Source organism: Homalodisca vitripennis, chromosome 4, assembly GCF_021130785.1.
Source record: "Homalodisca vitripennis isolate AUS2020 chromosome 4, UT_GWSS_2.1, whole genome shotgun sequence".
Classification (NCBI taxonomy): Eukaryota; Metazoa; Arthropoda; class Insecta; order Hemiptera; family Cicadellidae; genus Homalodisca; species Homalodisca vitripennis.
In genome coordinates this window covers 17,389,860-17,406,791 of record NC_060210.1, presented here as the reverse complement: position 1 = coordinate 17,406,791, position 16,932 = coordinate 17,389,860, and the positions used below count along the sequence as shown (strand labels likewise).

At 33.9% G+C, this 16,932-nt stretch overlaps 1 protein-coding gene across 10 annotated transcripts in view; it reads left to right on the top strand.

Annotated features, from left to right (window-relative positions):
• Positions 1-16,932, top strand: part of LOC124358997 (actin-binding LIM protein 3) — a 140,292-nt gene that overhangs the window by 86,741 nt on the left and 36,619 nt on the right. For 7 of the 10 annotated variants that reach the window (XM_046811306.1, XM_046811304.1, XM_046811299.1 and 4 more), the window contains 5 exons: positions 4,226-4,319; positions 6,469-6,559; positions 9,003-9,160; positions 12,984-13,055; positions 15,678-15,867. In XM_046811306.1, the coding sequence (XP_046667262.1) occupies positions 4,226-4,319; positions 6,469-6,559; positions 9,003-9,160; positions 12,984-13,055; positions 15,678-15,867 (605 nt within the window). Of the gene's footprint in view, positions 1-4,225; positions 4,320-6,468; positions 6,560-8,714; positions 8,811-9,002; positions 9,161-9,814; positions 9,860-12,983; positions 13,056-15,677; positions 15,868-16,932 lie in introns of all 10 variants that reach the window. The other 3 variants (XM_046811300.1, XM_046811302.1, XM_046811305.1) reach the window with 3 other exon arrangements.

Genomic DNA, 16,932 nt, shown 5'->3' with positions numbered 1-16,932 from the left:
ATGTCTAAAAATGCCAGACCCGGAAATCCCAGTTGTGTAGCAACTTAGTAAAACATTTTTTTAACAGGATTATTTCCATAGAAACTTATCATGCTGTAGATCAAAATGCTTGGTTTTAATTGGGCTATACTTTTATTAGTAAATTTTCTTACAGTTTATTTCTTATATATATATATATATATATATTTTTAACACAAAACAAAAAAGTTTTCTTTTTTAACATTTTTTAAAAGTTTTATTGCAGTTTTCACAAATAAAAAAAAACATTTTTAGTATGGACAACACTTTCTTTTCTAAGGGAATATTACTAATAAAAAATGTGCAAAATTTCATAGTGTTATGTTCAAAACCGGGACAAAAAAAAAATTTTTTTAGACCAAAACAGTTTGGAAAAAATACACACATAGCCTCATCATATACATTTATTTGTGTGTAGTCTAAAAGAAAACTTATAAAATTTACTCACCACATACAGTATTTCTTATGCTCAAGAATGAAAGAATGAAATTTCAGTTCAAAATCTTCACTAAATGTTTATATACAAGTATTTATATACACTATTCACAACAGTTTGTCTTCACTTCACTTGCATTTGTGCTTTGGGAAGCAGGTGCCATGACAGCCTTCCCCACAGTTGGTGCAAACTGTTCTAGACCTCTTCCTTCCTGTTTTGAAATCAGGCCCCCTCATTGTACATACAAAACAAGTCTTTTCTTTTTTTCCGGGCAATTTTCCTAATCCAATTTTTCTTTTGTCACCCTCTACGTTTACAGTTTTACCTTGCTGTGCTACCCATTCATCAGAAATACTTTCAATGATTTGCACAGTATACTGGTATCTAGAAAGAGGTTTCCTGTTGTTTTGGACACAATTTTCCCTATATATAATGTAGGAATTTATTACCATTTTTGCAAAAAGATTAAAAACAACCTTTTTCCAATACTTAACTGTTCGTCTTTCGTCAAGGTAAGAATAGAGCATCATGTTGAATGTGTCTATCCCACCCATGTGCTTATTGTAATCTAGTATGATGGATGGTTTGTTTTCAACTGTTACCCTGCCATGCCTCCTTTTGGTATGTACAATATTTTTTATCTCAGCTTTTGAGGACAGCAAAACAACTGGTTTTTTTGTGATGCTTGTTGTCTATAGGCCAGTGTCACTATGTTTCCTTGATGGTAGTACTTCTTCTGGCCAACTTGAAACTTTTCTTTGATTCCATCAGGCAAGCCTTTTTTATTCTTCCTTACTGTGCCAGTAAAAAAGGTTTTTTCCTCATACAATTTTTTGACCAGCGGAATACTAGAAAAAAAATTGTCTGTAAAAACATGAAACCCTTTCTGTAAATAATTACAAGCACGAAGAAGAGAAGTGACAACCGAATAGCCAAGACCATATTTTTTTACCTCATCAGATGGAGATGTGTTCTTCTTACCCTGATAGCAAAATAAGCTCATGCAGTAATTAGATACAGAGTCACACAACACCCATAACTTTATTCCCCACCTATGGTGGTGCTTATTGGGGAGGTATTGTGTGATTCCGGTTTGACTTTTCGTCCCAATTAGAGATTCGTCGACTGACAACTGTTCATGGGCTGTATAAAAGAATTTAAATAGCCTATTACAGTGCTCAATTAAGGGTTTGAACTTTTGAGTGGGGTCGTAACCTGGTTGGTTGGCTTTAGGTAGTTTTTCATTGTCAAGAATGTGAAAGAAACTAAGCAAAATTTGAAATCTATTTCGTGTGAACATCTTACTAAACCATGGAGTTGCTTGTGAGTCACTAGTTGACCAATAAGAGGGGATAGTTGGTTTCCTAATCAGGCCCATATTTAAAACAGCAGCAATAAAAGCCTTCATTTCCAAAATGTTCACGGGGATTCAGCTGTGCCTACGACTACCAGGTGAGTCATTGTCTGCAAAAGACGAAATTGTCTGGTTAGCATACCTGTTGGTTTCAACCACAAACATAGTCAAAAGTGTTTCTGTAAAAAAAAAATGTAAAATAGTCAATGGGCTTAGAGTCAACAGGTGAGCAATGTCTAGGTCCTGGAGATTCAACATAAGAAAAATCATGAGTGAAGTTACTGCGGCTCTCTTCGTTTATACTAAGCCAAATATCATTGTCTGTAGGCCCGTCGGCATCATCATCCGATTCAGAGGAACTGGATAACACACTCCTATCAATGATTCTACTTACGTTAGGTCTAGGCCTAACCTGTGTTTTTGACGTACTAGGCCTAGGTCTAGAAACATCAAAGTCACTCTCTGAGGATTGACCTCTATGTACATTTTTTTGTGGCTCATACAATGGATCGGCATCACTAACATCACTAAATAAATCACTAAGATCGTCTTCTGAGGTTAATAAATTACCATCAGATACATCACCATCAAGTTCTCTGTCCACCTCACTCGATCTAAGGTTCTCAGGATCCATTATTCAGCCATTTGAAAACTACTTAAGTGTTTTACACACTAATAATAAACACTACACGCACAATTCAAACGATTGTAGCACAAAACGTAATAATTACGCTATTAGAATTCAAACAACAATGTTTCAAAAGAAACAACACACTAGCACGCGGTTCTGCATTCGTCGTCTGCCACGCTACTCAGCTAGTTAGCTGTCGGCAGCGCTGTGATGGACATTGTTTTTTTTTAGATTCTCTTCTGGATTGGATTTTTTTTTAAATTCTGTGGATTGGACCACAGAAAATTAAAGGCATATTATTGGAAATACAATTTATTACGTCGAAACATAAAAATACCGAAAAATATAAACAAAGGATCTTAAAATAGTTGGTGGCGAAGATTCGTCACCATGGCATTTCTCGCATATACAACTGGTGGCGAAAAGTCATCACCGTGGCATTTCTCGCATTTATCATTGGTGGCGAAGTCACCGTGGCACTCAAAGGGTTAAGGATCGCAAATGTCCAAAATCCTATTATCCTTTCAAAACTTCCATCATCAATAAAAAAATTACACAAAGTACATAAAATTGTAGAAAGGTTTTTTTCAATATAATTGTTACAATACTTTAATTAAAATTATTGTTTATTGTTTAAATTTATTTACTGCATTAACCAACTTGAGTGAATGTAGGGAAGTAAGGGAAATCCAGCACTATAAATTGTTTTGTTTATTTATGGTGCTGGATTTTCCTGTATTTTAAATTTTAGTATTAAATAAACTTGTTTTCAAAAAGAGTAACTGCTTAATGGTTCTAGAGATAATTTGTCAGATGCCTGCCATATGTTTTGTGTCTCAGGGATGAAGTTTCTAGAGATAGTTTGCCACATAATGTAACTATAGATGGCTAATGCCTGCCGTATGTTTTATGTCTCTGGGAGGAAGTTTATAGAAATAATTTTCCACAAAATGTAACCATAGATGGCTAATGCCTGCATATGTTGTGTGTGTCTCAGATATGGAGTATCTAGAGATAATTTTCCACAAAATGTAACCATAGATGGCTAATGCCTGTGTATGTTGTGTGTGTCTCAGATATGGAGTATCTAGAGATAATTTGCCACAGAATGTAACCATAGATGGCTAATGCCTGTGTATGTTGTGTGTGTCTCAGATATGGAGTATCTAGAGATAATTTGCCACAGAATGTAACCATAGATGGCTAATGCCTGTGTATGTTGTGTGTGTCTCAGATATGGAGTATCTAGAGATAATTTGCGACAGAATGTAACCATAGATGGCTAATGTCTGTGTATGTTGTGTGTGTCTCAGATATGGAGTATCTAGAGATAATTTTCCACAAAATGTAACCATAGATGGCTAATGCCTGTGTATGTTGTGTGTGTCTCAGATATGGAGTATCTAGAGATAATTTGCGACAGAATGTAACCATAGATGGCTAATGCCTGTGTATGTTGTGTGTGTCTCAGATATGGAGTATCTAGAGATAATTTGCGACAGAATGTAACCATAGATGGCTAATGCCTGTGTATGTTGTGTGTGTCTCAGATATGGAGTATCTAGAGATAATTTGCGACAGAATGTAACCATAGATGGCTAATGTCTGTGTATGTTGTGTGTGTCTCAGATATGGAGTATCTAGAGATAATTTGCGACAGAATGTAACCATAGATGGCTAATGTCTGTGTATGTTGTGTGTGTCTCAGATATGGAGTATCTAGAGATAATTTGCCACAGAATGTAACCATAGATTGCTAATGCCTGCTGTATGTTGTGTGTCTCAGGGATGGAGTGCCTTACTGTGAGAAGGACTACCAGAAGCAGTTTGGAGTCAAGTGTGCTTACTGCAGCCGCTACATCTCCGGCAAGGTGCTTCAGGTCTGTTCACAGTTGTTGTATTATAGGAGAAGGATGTATTTTAGTGTATAGCTGTAAAGGAACCATGCTAATAATCATAAATCATATACCTTATTAATCTTCATTAAGAACAGACAACATTAAGATGTTTAATGTTACAAAATGCTTATTGGTCTGTTTAGCTTACTGGACTTGAGGTCCATGTTACATGAAGATTCTTGGAGCACTGGAAATAGTTGAATTTAATACCACTAGTGAATTACAACACATATTCCAATCATTAATTTAATTTTGTGAGGCCTTTGAGAATCAAGGATTCCATTGTCAGGCAACTTCACAAATGAATAATGTTAATGTTGAAATATTCACAAGAAATGTTATTGCAGGTCATGGACACTAAGTAAAGGTTATAATAATTTCATGTGTTTGTTTACTAACCTCGAAATACACACTGAATATTAGAGCAGAAGTGGGAACACTTTGAGACTAAAGGACTTGATTACACCCTGCTGTATCAACAGAAGCTAGCATCCTCTTGCATATTCTTGATACAGTTTCTCCCACCTCCTCACCCTCCCCTTCGAAGAATCTAGATTATTATGCTGGTGCAACTAATCACTTCACTGACAACTGGGATTGTTTGAAGTTTACAAAGAATAGTTGCGCAATTTTATGTTCCGTTTCATAGGTGATATATTCCTTACTATAAGTTACTAAAATTAAGATCTATTTGATGAACTATCATATATTTATTAATAAATATTTGACTAATTATTGATTTACTGAGGCACTGCTTCATCACAATGCTCAGTGATGTATACCAATAGCTCAGTAAAAATGATATTATAATGTGCAACTTTACTCTCTCAAACCTGAAATTACTGGTGAAAAATGTAAATCACCAAATTAATACTTTGATTATACAAGATTCGAGAAACCAAGGGTCTAAATTGTTGGTTTAGAATGGCTAAAGTTCACGAAACTTGTATTGTGTAAAATATTCCTTAATGCTATACTAATTATTTGTGTATGTAAGAGTTGTTCTAAGCATAAGTATGAAGAAAAGTAAAAACAGCACTTTGCGATTACATTTTATGTTACATTGTATATAAATATGTACATAGAGGATCGGAAATGAATAAAAAATATATTTGGCCATTCTACGTTTAAGTATTGTAATTGATTTATTTATATTGTAATGTGTCTAATTAATTAGTAAATATTTAAAACTAAAGGCTTATTGAAAGGGGATAGTCAATCCTAATTTGTAGTTTTAATAGTTTAGTTGTGGCCAATCTAAAATTGAAGAAACTACTAATCAACAGCACAACAGGGTTTCAGTCATGTAGGTTTATTCTTTGTACAACTGATGTGACATGTAAAAGAATGATACAATAACTCTGTATACTAGAAACTTACTGACTCTTGTGAGGTTGCATTGTGGGATTGAGGACCAAGAGGACTTGTGTCTGAACACAAGTTTTATACTTACAGCTGGCACTGTTTGAGATGTGCTAAGTTATAGATCAATAGCATACTAACAAAAGGTTTGTAGTTCAGACACTTAGACTTGTCAAGGGTGATTTGGGGTAGAAGGAGTCAGTGAAGGAATACAAATTTCTTTACAGGGCACCCAAAAATGTTTCGTTCTGTGGTAGGGCCTACTGTAAAAGAGCCTTAAAGAAAAGACTGACAAGCAACCTCTTTGGCTCAACCTACATCGCAATGGCCAAGTGTAGCGGGTACAACGGTTATCGCAAGATAACCGGATCAAGCAACGTTGAGCGTGGCTGTTGCTTGGATGGGTGACCGCTGAGCGATCCTGTCCTTACAAGCAGCCCGCCTGTCCGGCCGTTGGTGGTGGTTCGGAAGTCACCTTTAAGCCGTTTGTCCCCAGGTTAAGTGTTAGATAGGGCTACTTTGCCTGATACAATAAGACATCTTTACTTTACTTTACTTACATCGCCTCTGACCAGTGTCAACATATTCACCAGCCTTCAGTTGTTAGTAGTACTAGATAAGACTGCTAAATGGGCATAGAACTGCCCAGTGCTTGTTCTCACAGAACATTAATTTGACATCAATACTTGTATATGTTTATTTGAAATTTCCAAACAAACTTATTATTCAACATGACAATCTTGATTTAATGCTATAAACATGTTGACAGGCGGGAGATAACCACCATTTCCACCCGACCTGTGCTCGGTGCACCAAGTGTGGGGATCCCTTTGGTGATGGCGAGGAGATGTATCTGCAAGGTTAGTAGGGCTGTCCTCGAGGACCAATTGTGTTTCTATGTAGATTAGTAAGGGAAGAAAACTAGCTTCACATTCTTTCTTTAACCATTTATCACGTGTTTCAGTTTTAGATTTCGAATTTATGTATTTAAAAACTTAATGTGCATTTATTTGGTACAAACCTGTAGAAACACAATCAGATTTGACCTATTCTTGGGATTAAATTTGTGTTAAATTGCAAACCAATAAATATTTGCTTGCTACATTTTGTGTGTATACAGATAGGTTTTTACTTGAGAACTTGAATTGCAAACAGAAGTCAGTATTTAGTGACAATTGAATGAATGAATGAATGAATGAATGTTTATTCCATCAACTGTACATGAAATACACAAATGACAATAGTAAAGAACTAAACAGAATTGTTTTGAAAACAATAGTTTACTAGTTATCTAGCTAAGATATTACTTAAATAATTAATAAGGAATAAAGCCTGCATGGGCATTCAGCCTGTGCGCAGGCTTCAGTTGATCGTCCGCCACGATAACTTAACATGAATCTTAATTTGATATCTTTAATAGCATTTAATAAATAGAATGTGCTAGAATTTTTAACATATTATTATTATTATTATTATTATTTTAACATTTTTAATTATATTATTATTAATTTAAATAATACCAATATCTTATAAAAATCATAAACTCCTGCTTATATTAAACAATATGTCTGTAAAAATTGCACTATTTTACATTGTATATTTATAATTTATTGGTGTCGAAAAATTTTTAAGAAATAAGTAGTGTGAAAATACAGTTTTGTAAAATATATTTAAACTCTGCAATAACTGTAAAACTTTTAAAACTATAATAAAACAATAACTATAACACCTTAAAATAGGTGGTAAAAAAATACTGACAAGAAATATTAGTGCTTAAAATATTATATAGTTGCCACTTTAACTTTCCAAAAACTTATAAGTGAAATGGTCCTACCACATCTGCAAAACTCAATAGCAGCGTTTGACTTAATTTTTGAAAGAAATAATTTATTTTAACTAGCATTATTTTAATGTCTATATTATTATTAAGTTGTGGTTTTTGTAGATTTGGGGGTGGTTATTCCTAATCAGATATACCATATATTCAAATTTTACAGGCATGTACAGTTTTATTAGGATGTATGGAGGTACTACCTGTGCATTTGAAATAAAAAAAAAACATTTTATGTGGGTTACTGTGGTCCAGTCATTATCCATTCCTTGTGGTTTCACCAATTAAGCACATCAGCCACAAAGACTCTTGGTTCAACTCTAAAAGAAGTGGCCTTCAGGAAGATTCATTAGCCTTATAAATTTAATATATTAGTCTCTTATCTATGAGATTTGACTTTAGAAGTGGAATATCCAGGGTTAGAGATGCTCCTTCCTCATCTTTCCCTCATCTTTTCCACAGAAGCTCAATCAAAAATGAAGGGCTCATTAAATTGCTGCATGATGGTTCTCTAATGAATATCCCAATCTTATACAAGTATTATTGAAGATGACCATGCTCTATAGCAAAGCTGAGCTTCTTACATTCTTTTGCAGCCCCTCAAATATTATTTGTGCATTCATCAACTAACCAACCACTCTGCTTCAGAAGATTTCACAGTATGGCCCAGTAAAGTCTTCTGGCCTGTTCATGATTTTCTAGAGTTTGTGCTGCTTCATTACTCATTCACTTAGAAAGAGAATCAGATTTGTCTGATTACTCCTGTGTTTGCCGTCATTGATCGTTAGATGCAGCGGTAACCCTGGTGGTGATCTAGATACTGAATGGCAACACTACCGATACTGATGGTGAAGGCAAGGATGTCGGAACTTTAACATTTTTGATGTGTCCTGCAGGTGGGGCGATATGGCATCCGCGGTGTGGCCCCGGTCCGACAGAGAATGGCACGGTGCTGAATGGCTCAGTGAATGGCCACACTACCGATACTGATGGTGAAGGCAAGGATGTCGGAACTTTAACATTCTTGATGTGTCCTGCAGGTGGGGCGATATGGCATCCGCGGTGTGGCCCCGGTCCGACAGAGAATGGCACGGTGCTGAATGGCTCAGTGAATGGCCACACTACCGATACTGATGGTGAAGGCAAGGATGTCGGAACTTTAACATTTTTGATGTGTCCTGCAGGTGGGGCGATATGGCATCCGCGGTGTGGCCCCGGTCCGACAGAGAATGGCACGGTGCTGAATGGCTCAGTGAATGGCCACACTACCGATACTGATGGTGAAGGCAAGGATGTCAGAACTTTAACATTTTTGATGTGTCCTGCAGGTGGGGCGATATGGCATCCGCGGTGTGGCCCCGGTCCGACAGAGAATGGCACGGTGCTGAATGGCTCAGTGAATGGCCACACTACCGATACTGATGGTGAAGGCAAGGATGTCGGAACTTTAACATTCTTGATGTGTCCTGCAGGTGGGGCGATATGGCATCCGCGGTGTGGCCCCGGTCCGACAGAGAATGGCACGGTGCTGAATGGCTCAGTGAATGGCCACACTACCGATACTGATGGAGAGGGCAAGGATGTCAGAGACTTCGACCGTATGAGCAGCTCAGCTGTCAGCGAGATGCAGGTACACCACAAGAATGATGTAATCAATTGTGAACAGTCACTTTCTGTACAATAAAAATATGTTCTGTACAGTTAAAATATTTTTTGAATCAAAAGTGTTTTAAATATGAATATTTTAGTGAAAATCATGAGCAAAGTAAATTAGTTAGAAAATAAGGATAATAAGTGGTTTTAAAGTTATATCTACGAAACTTAACGGCTGTAACATTAAAATTCATATACCCGATTAGCAAGGGTAGTGGAAATATCAAAAGTATAATTAACTTTTAAAATTTAGATTTTAATACATACTACATGAGTTTTGGATTGTTCACTAAACTCATGATGCTTTTTAGAGATGATTGCATTAAAAGAAATATTTTGTAGTTTAGATCAAGTAAAAAACTTTAAAGGACAGTTTAGTTTAAAATTGCTATAATTTCGTCTAATTTTTGTTCTGTAGTTTTTGAAAGTCAAAGAATTATATCTACTTTCTTAATAAATTTCATTTTATTAAAGAAACATAATTTTGCTCAAAATAAAGTGTATGAATGGCAGTGTTTTAAATTAGATAAACAATTGATTTTATTGAAAGAGAAGACTTGTATTGTATTAAACTGTCGCTAAAGTTGTGTACAATTTTGAGCTGTGTCTAACAGCTGTTGATGTTGCGCAGACGCTGCTGACGGCTAGTCCCCGTTCTGCAAGGTTTTCAGCAAAAGTACGGTTTTCAGTTTTGAATCTCAATTTTTATGGATCTAACATGGATTTTTTGTTCATTTCTTCCCAAGCTTAGTGTTAACCCTAACTGGTAGTCCCTTGTTATGATTGAGCTCATTTAAACTCTGCCCTTTAAAAACATCCATTTGTAATCGTTTAGGTAGTCTTAGAACATTCATCTCATCATTAGTGAACCCCGCACACCGTCTTGTACAATCAGTGTCACTGATCATTTTTGCATTTTCGTCACTGCCTGCAACTTCATCACCTGCATTTTAAAATGGAACACAATTTGTATCACATTTTAATTTGCTTATGTTAAAAGTTCACATATTAATTAATAATCATAACTCTGGCTGACAAGTATACACTAGCTGTCCAGTGCCAAGCAGGCATTTGGAAGGTTAAATATTTCTTACAATTATCAATCTTTTCAGATCAAAAGAAACATCAAAATCTACGAAATACCGCCTTTTTGATTAAAATAATTTTTTATAACATTCTGAATTATTTAAAAAATATTTTGGAATTTGTATAGCATTTTTGTTGTTGCATGTTTCAGTTATGCTATGAACCATTTACACGTACAATGTGGGCTAAAAGTCCTGCAACACTAGAATATATTTCCTCAGAAACGAACTTCTGAGGGAAACGTTTAAGATAAAAGTTGTATGGTTTGGAACTCTCTATTTGTGTTATAGGGGTTTATTCTCCATTTGTGTTGTATGAGTTTTATTCTCATGGGGTTTTATCGGGTTATTTGGTTTTTAAGTGGAAACCCATATTTTCCCCCATGGGTTCATTTACATGAAAATATATAAATACGATCTTAATAGTTTTTTTCTAATCGTGACTGTTGATAAAAAATATCAAAGTGAAATTAGGACATTAAATATGAGTTTGAGGGAAGAGACTTTTAGTATGAAAGTGTTATATTATTTTCTGCACTGTATGGCTCATAGAAAAAATATTAATTTTAAAATAAATTTACCTTTTTATAAATTTGGCCTTTGACAGGGTTTAAAAGTTTTTATCCCTCAATACTAAAAGATTCTCTCTCTATGAGGGTTTACAACATTTCAGATGACAATTTCTTAATATTTAACTAAAACACAAACTTTGGTGAAAATTTTATGTTTCAGTTAAAAAGAATCAAAGCTGACGGAGGGAAAAGTTTTAAAATCCGTAAAAACCTCATAATTCCCATAAGAATTAAAACTCCTTAAAACAAGTGGATAGAGTTTTTAACCTTAAAATTTTTACTTGAAACCTTTTATCAGGTTTATTCCTGAAGTATTCCAGTGTTGCAAGTCTTTTAGCACACCCTATGTAGTATGTTCGTTTCCTGTTCATCAATATTCCTACAAAAATAATTCTATTTAATATTTCAAGTAAGTTTATAATTATTAGTAATACTAATGAAGAGAAGACTGATCTGTACTTAGACATTTCGAACTTAAGTCTTTGAGGTCTCATTGAAAACTAATTTGTTATCATATTGTTTCTTCCGTTTATGTGTTCCATCAAATTATTAAGTATTGAAATTGTAATAACATGTATACCAGCAGACGTTTTGTATTGATAAAAAATAAATTTTGTGTTGAGTGTAACAACAAAAATACGTGTTGTGTTTGTCTAAAATAATCATATTTTCCCATATTAACTTCACAAGACAGGAGATTGTTGCTTGGACTGTTCATTGTTGATTTTTAAAATCCCATTTCTAATTTATTTCATATAAAAGTTTAGTTCCTTCATATTTACTAATTGTTTCAGTGTACTTCATTTTATAATATTAGATTAAGTTAATGTGTTGGTTTTAGTTTAAAATTCTTTTGTTTTATTGCATACAATTTTTATTTTGTAGACATTTTGTTTGAGTTTTAAGTAGAGACAGACCGATTCCTGTTTTGAATCTCTCAATTCCGAGGCTACAAAGATTTTCAGTACTTGTGATTTTTACAATCATATTTTTAGATATTTTCGGTTCCACTATTCAGAATTGCTGTGTACTGAGAATCGGATAACATACAAAAGAGTCAGATTTTAGTTGAAACAACAAGATTTTTCTTGTTGGAACAAGATCAGTAGTTAGATTAGTTTGGGCTGCGAATACAGATTGGCACATCATATATATTCAAGTTCTGAAATCAATGCAATTTGTTCTATTATGTACAATAATCAAATGAAGTCTAATTTTGATGAAACATCATGGATGGTATGATGTGGTTTTAATAAAGTCATAAAGCAAGGACGCAATCCAATGCAGCAGCATTGTGTGTGTGTGTGTGTGTAAACAATTTTAAAGTTGTAAACTTCTACTTTATTTGAAGTTTGTTTTTGAAGATTGAAGTATTGTGAAGGAAAAATCTTTCAGTGATACAAAAAATCAGTAACAGTACGTTTCGAGATCTGCAATCATCCTGAGGTAAATAACTAACCTAACACATAACCACAATCTATCATAAAATAAGGAAGGAACCTGAGGAAGAGATCAGATTGCACCTCTCGAAACTTAATTTTACTGATTTTTTTATCTCACTGAACTATGTCTGGAAAAATCCTGTTTCCTTCACTCTACTTTACTTGGAATACCTAAGTGCTCCCTAATAAAACATAAATTTATTATTAATAAACCTTAGAACTGTTTATGATATTGGTTGCAGATGCTAGTGTGGAATGAGGAATTGACATTTAATGTCAGTATCCAATTTTAGTTCATTCCTCAAGAATCAGTGGAACTGAAAACTAACTTTATAAACTGATTCATTATTGAAACTAACGCCAAAAATGAAATTGTGAAAATAATATACAGTTTTATTAACTTAGAAATATTGAAATCAAGTCTGTTTTTTTGAAAATTAGGCAAAAATTTAAATTAAAAAATTTAAAGGATCAGTTCTTAAATATTAGTAATTTATAATCTAAATTGATATCAGGATTTCGAAATAAAGTTTTTAGAATTGGTCAATCTCTACTTTTTAGGTTTTAAGATTTGATGTACTTTTTATTTATTTGCTCTGCTGACAGCACTGATGCACTAACCAATGTTTGCACTGTTTGCTTAGTAGTAGCAGCAGCATGGTTTGTTTGTTTGTTTGCTGTTTTGAGTTTGTGTTGCACAGTTCTCAATGCGTTCGCGCACCCCGAGTTTGAACGGATCACTCTATAGCCCCTACAATAGCCTCAATAGAAAGGTCAGTTGATAAGCTTATTGTGCTTGTTACTGTTATTTTTTATTTATTTAAAAATTCGAGTGTTTTTCAGTGTTGTAATATTGTAATTATTTTACAAATGTTTTCTTACATATTTTGAAGTTAACGAGGGATTTTATCTTATTGGTAAGAAGTTACATTTTATATTTTGAAGTTAACGAGGGATTCTATCTTATTGGTAAGAAGTTACACTTTATATTTTAAAGTTAACGAGGGATTCTATCTTATTGGTAAGAAGTTACACTTTATATTTTAAAGCTAACGAGAGATTCTATCTTATTGGTTAGAAGTTACACTTTATATTTTAAAGTTAACGAGGGATTCTATCTTATTGGTAAGAAGTTACACTTTATATTTTGAAGTTAACGAGGGATTCTATCTGATTGGTTAGAAGTTACACTTTATATTTTGAAGTTAACGAGGGATTCTATCTTATTGGTAAGAAGTTACACTTTATATTTTAAAGTTAACGAGGGATTCTATCTTATTGGTTAGAAGTTACACTTTAAAGACAACCTGATATATGTATAATAGAATAAAGTTATTAACTATGAAAAAAAGGAACAGCCATGGCCTGGTTTATATTTATTGGCCAATATCTTGGCTGGGAACACCAATAATGAACACCATATATATTACTTTAAGGCAAGAAAATTGTTGATGCCACATCAATAGTTAGTGTTTATAGTATGTTATTGGTTGATTTTTTGTGTCGTCCTGTATTTTCAACGTAATTATCAATTTGATGTTAGCGCTTATGTTATGTTTTAATAACATTTAATCTTTTAAACTTTAAAACTGTAAAGTATATTTTTTAACCAATTTTGCGAACTTTTTGCTTTTAATAGATTACTTGCAATTTGTAGTGCAGATGTTGACACAGTTTTATTTGACACATAAAAAACTACACTGACTTAGTAGTCCACTATTTTTATATAAAATCTTCTTACCAAATTGGACCACACTTTTATAAATGAAACATTATACATTTTTCTCAGTTTTTAGTGAAGTAAGGTATTGATCTGAAAATGCATAAGGTTTATCAAAAACATTTTGTTAAAAAAACGATTAAAATATCTGTTGTAGAAATGTATTTATAATTTTTACTGTAAAAGAAAAGAAAAACTGTTATCCTTAAGTCTAAAGATTAGATACTTGTCCTGAAGTCCTGTCACATCGGTCACGTGATGTGATTAGAATCCATATTCCCACCTACCACGTGATGCTTTAATTCTTGTATCACCTTTCCTATGCCACCCTTATGCACAGTTGTACAAACTTACATTCTTAAAAATCTGCTTTTCCTACTATTAATCTCCCATTAAACTATTTATAATACAAGAAAAACACTAATTTGGAAAGTAATTTTCTCAAGCTTCATTAATGTTCTAATAAGATTAATTGATGAGTGCTTTCTTTGTTTGTGTGCCCACTAATGCAATTTACAAATGAAGTTGCTGTGCAAGTACAATATTTTTACTCAAGATGAGGATTTAAAAAAAATATCGTAGTTATGCTGGGTAGATAATGAGATTTGGCTATGTGTAACATACAAGTTGGTAAGCTTAAATCTGTTCCAAAGTATAAAATGTGCTTAGCTTTTATACTATTTTTGAAGGTTTGTGTCTAAGGTGAACTTTATCTGCAGCTGTTAATTATTTTACGATTTTGTCACAGTTCATAAAAAATAATTTTTTTCACTGTAAATGAACCTTGTACTTTTAATTATAATAAAATCTAATCTATGCAAACTATATCAAGAGCATTTATGAGCCATTTTGCCACAAGCTCAGCATAACATGCTGCGTGCTTCATGCCTAAGTTAATCATTCCAATCTTTATTTTTGCCTCATAAACGTGTTCGTACATGTGCAGTTAAAGGCTTATTATTTCAAAACTACCAGTGATTTCTCTATCCATGGACGATATGACAGCAGTGTAACTAGCTCATTTGGAAAAAAAGAAAAACACTCCAACTGAAAATTGAAGGTATCATAATATTCAATACAGTGTGGTTTGTGTCAAAAGGTTTATGCAGTAAACTTACACAATGCTGAAGTCTTGAAGCTGAATTATTAAGCTTCATGTATAAACTTAATTCTGAAATTTTGCCTAACGATTTTACCATTGTAGAAAAGTTTCCTTTTAAATGTTGAATATTCATAAGTTCAGCATTGTAAACATTTGTAAGTTCAATAGTTGTTGTTTGTAGGTTTATTACTTTTCATTACATTTAAAAAAGATTGCTTTACAGACTTTAATCATACTGTTGTGTTACAGGTATACATAACATTTAGTGTCATAAGAGCTTTTGTTAAAATAATCTGTAGTAGTGTTAAATAAATTATACGTTTAAGATTTCACTGCAATAATCATTTCAAAATTTGCTCAGAATGCCAATTGCACACAAATATTTGTTGTAAAACATCTTCTCGCTTCAAATTCACACCGCTGAGATCATGTACCTTATTAATAAGTGCTAAAGCAAAGTAACTATTTACTATTTAGCTATACTATTTAACTGCCAGTAATCATAAGTAAAACAACTGTATTTGTGTGTATGAACTGTTGAGTGAAGTAATGTGTGTTGTGACATGTCTGCAGTACGGGTACCAGCGTGCTGGCAGCCCAGGTCTGATCCTGCGAGAGTACAAGAGTCTGCAGTACCCGGAGGACATCAGCCGCATCTACACGTACAGCTACCTGACCGAGGAGCCTACGCAGGGCTACCTGAAGCGGCCTATCGACCCATACGACAAGCCCCCCACCTCACCTCATTTTCACAGACCCTCCTGTAAGTCATTTATTACTCTACCGTAAATTTAGAATCCACTACTACCTTTGATTATGAATCGTTCTGAGCGAGATAAACATTTCACTGCTTATTAAGTTTATTCCGTTTGAAAACCGTAGACAAATATGCCACCTAGTGTCTAATGCTAAAAACACATGCTATTAATGACTGGTGGAGTTTTGTAGAACTAGTGTAGTGTGCAGTTTAGAATATTGTTTCAGAGGCTTGAAACGGGCAACGGTGTGTAGCGAAAAGTAGGTAGACAGAGCCGAGCAGTTCCGACTGCCACCGACGAGCCCCGAACATTTGCGAGTAGGCGAGGGGCTAGGGAGAGAGGGACTGGTGGGTGAAGCGATGGTTACGACTCTGGTGGTGTGTGCGTGAACCATGAAAAACCGCACACACTGGCTGTTCACATACATCCGGTAGGGATGATATATCTTCTCAGAAAGGATTCACAATCAAGGCTACCACTCTCTGACTTTCAATAAACTAAACTAACAGGGTTTGGAAAATTTGCCATCGTTATATGTTACAAAATGTACTTTCTTTCTTTGTTTTTTAATGGCAGTCCATTGATGCACGTTCTAATTTTTATGTACTAATTCTCCTTTCACCTGATGAAGAGGATAGATTTCAATCCTCAAAACGTTTTATACATTTTTTAACATGTAACAATAGCAAATGTCCGAAATCCTGTTATTCTTCGAAATTTTCCATTGTCAATAACAAACTTAAAACAAAGAAACTAAACTAATGTTAATCATTACCCCACTGGCCTACACATAAAGAGACTGTACAGTTTGTAGTTATGTGGCCATGCGTCATTATTTCAATTTTGAAACAACAATTTTTTGATCTAATGTTTTATGCAATGTAGTTCAAAATTTAGTCATTAAATCATAGTGGAATTAACAGTTGAGAGTTTTGTTGTATTTTGAAATTCAATGAAACAGTGTAAATATTAGCTATTTATTTGGTTATTGTTTTATACATAGTTCATGCTAAACTGTTTATTGATAGTTGCATTATATTGCAGCTGATTATAATGACAGTTACTTCATC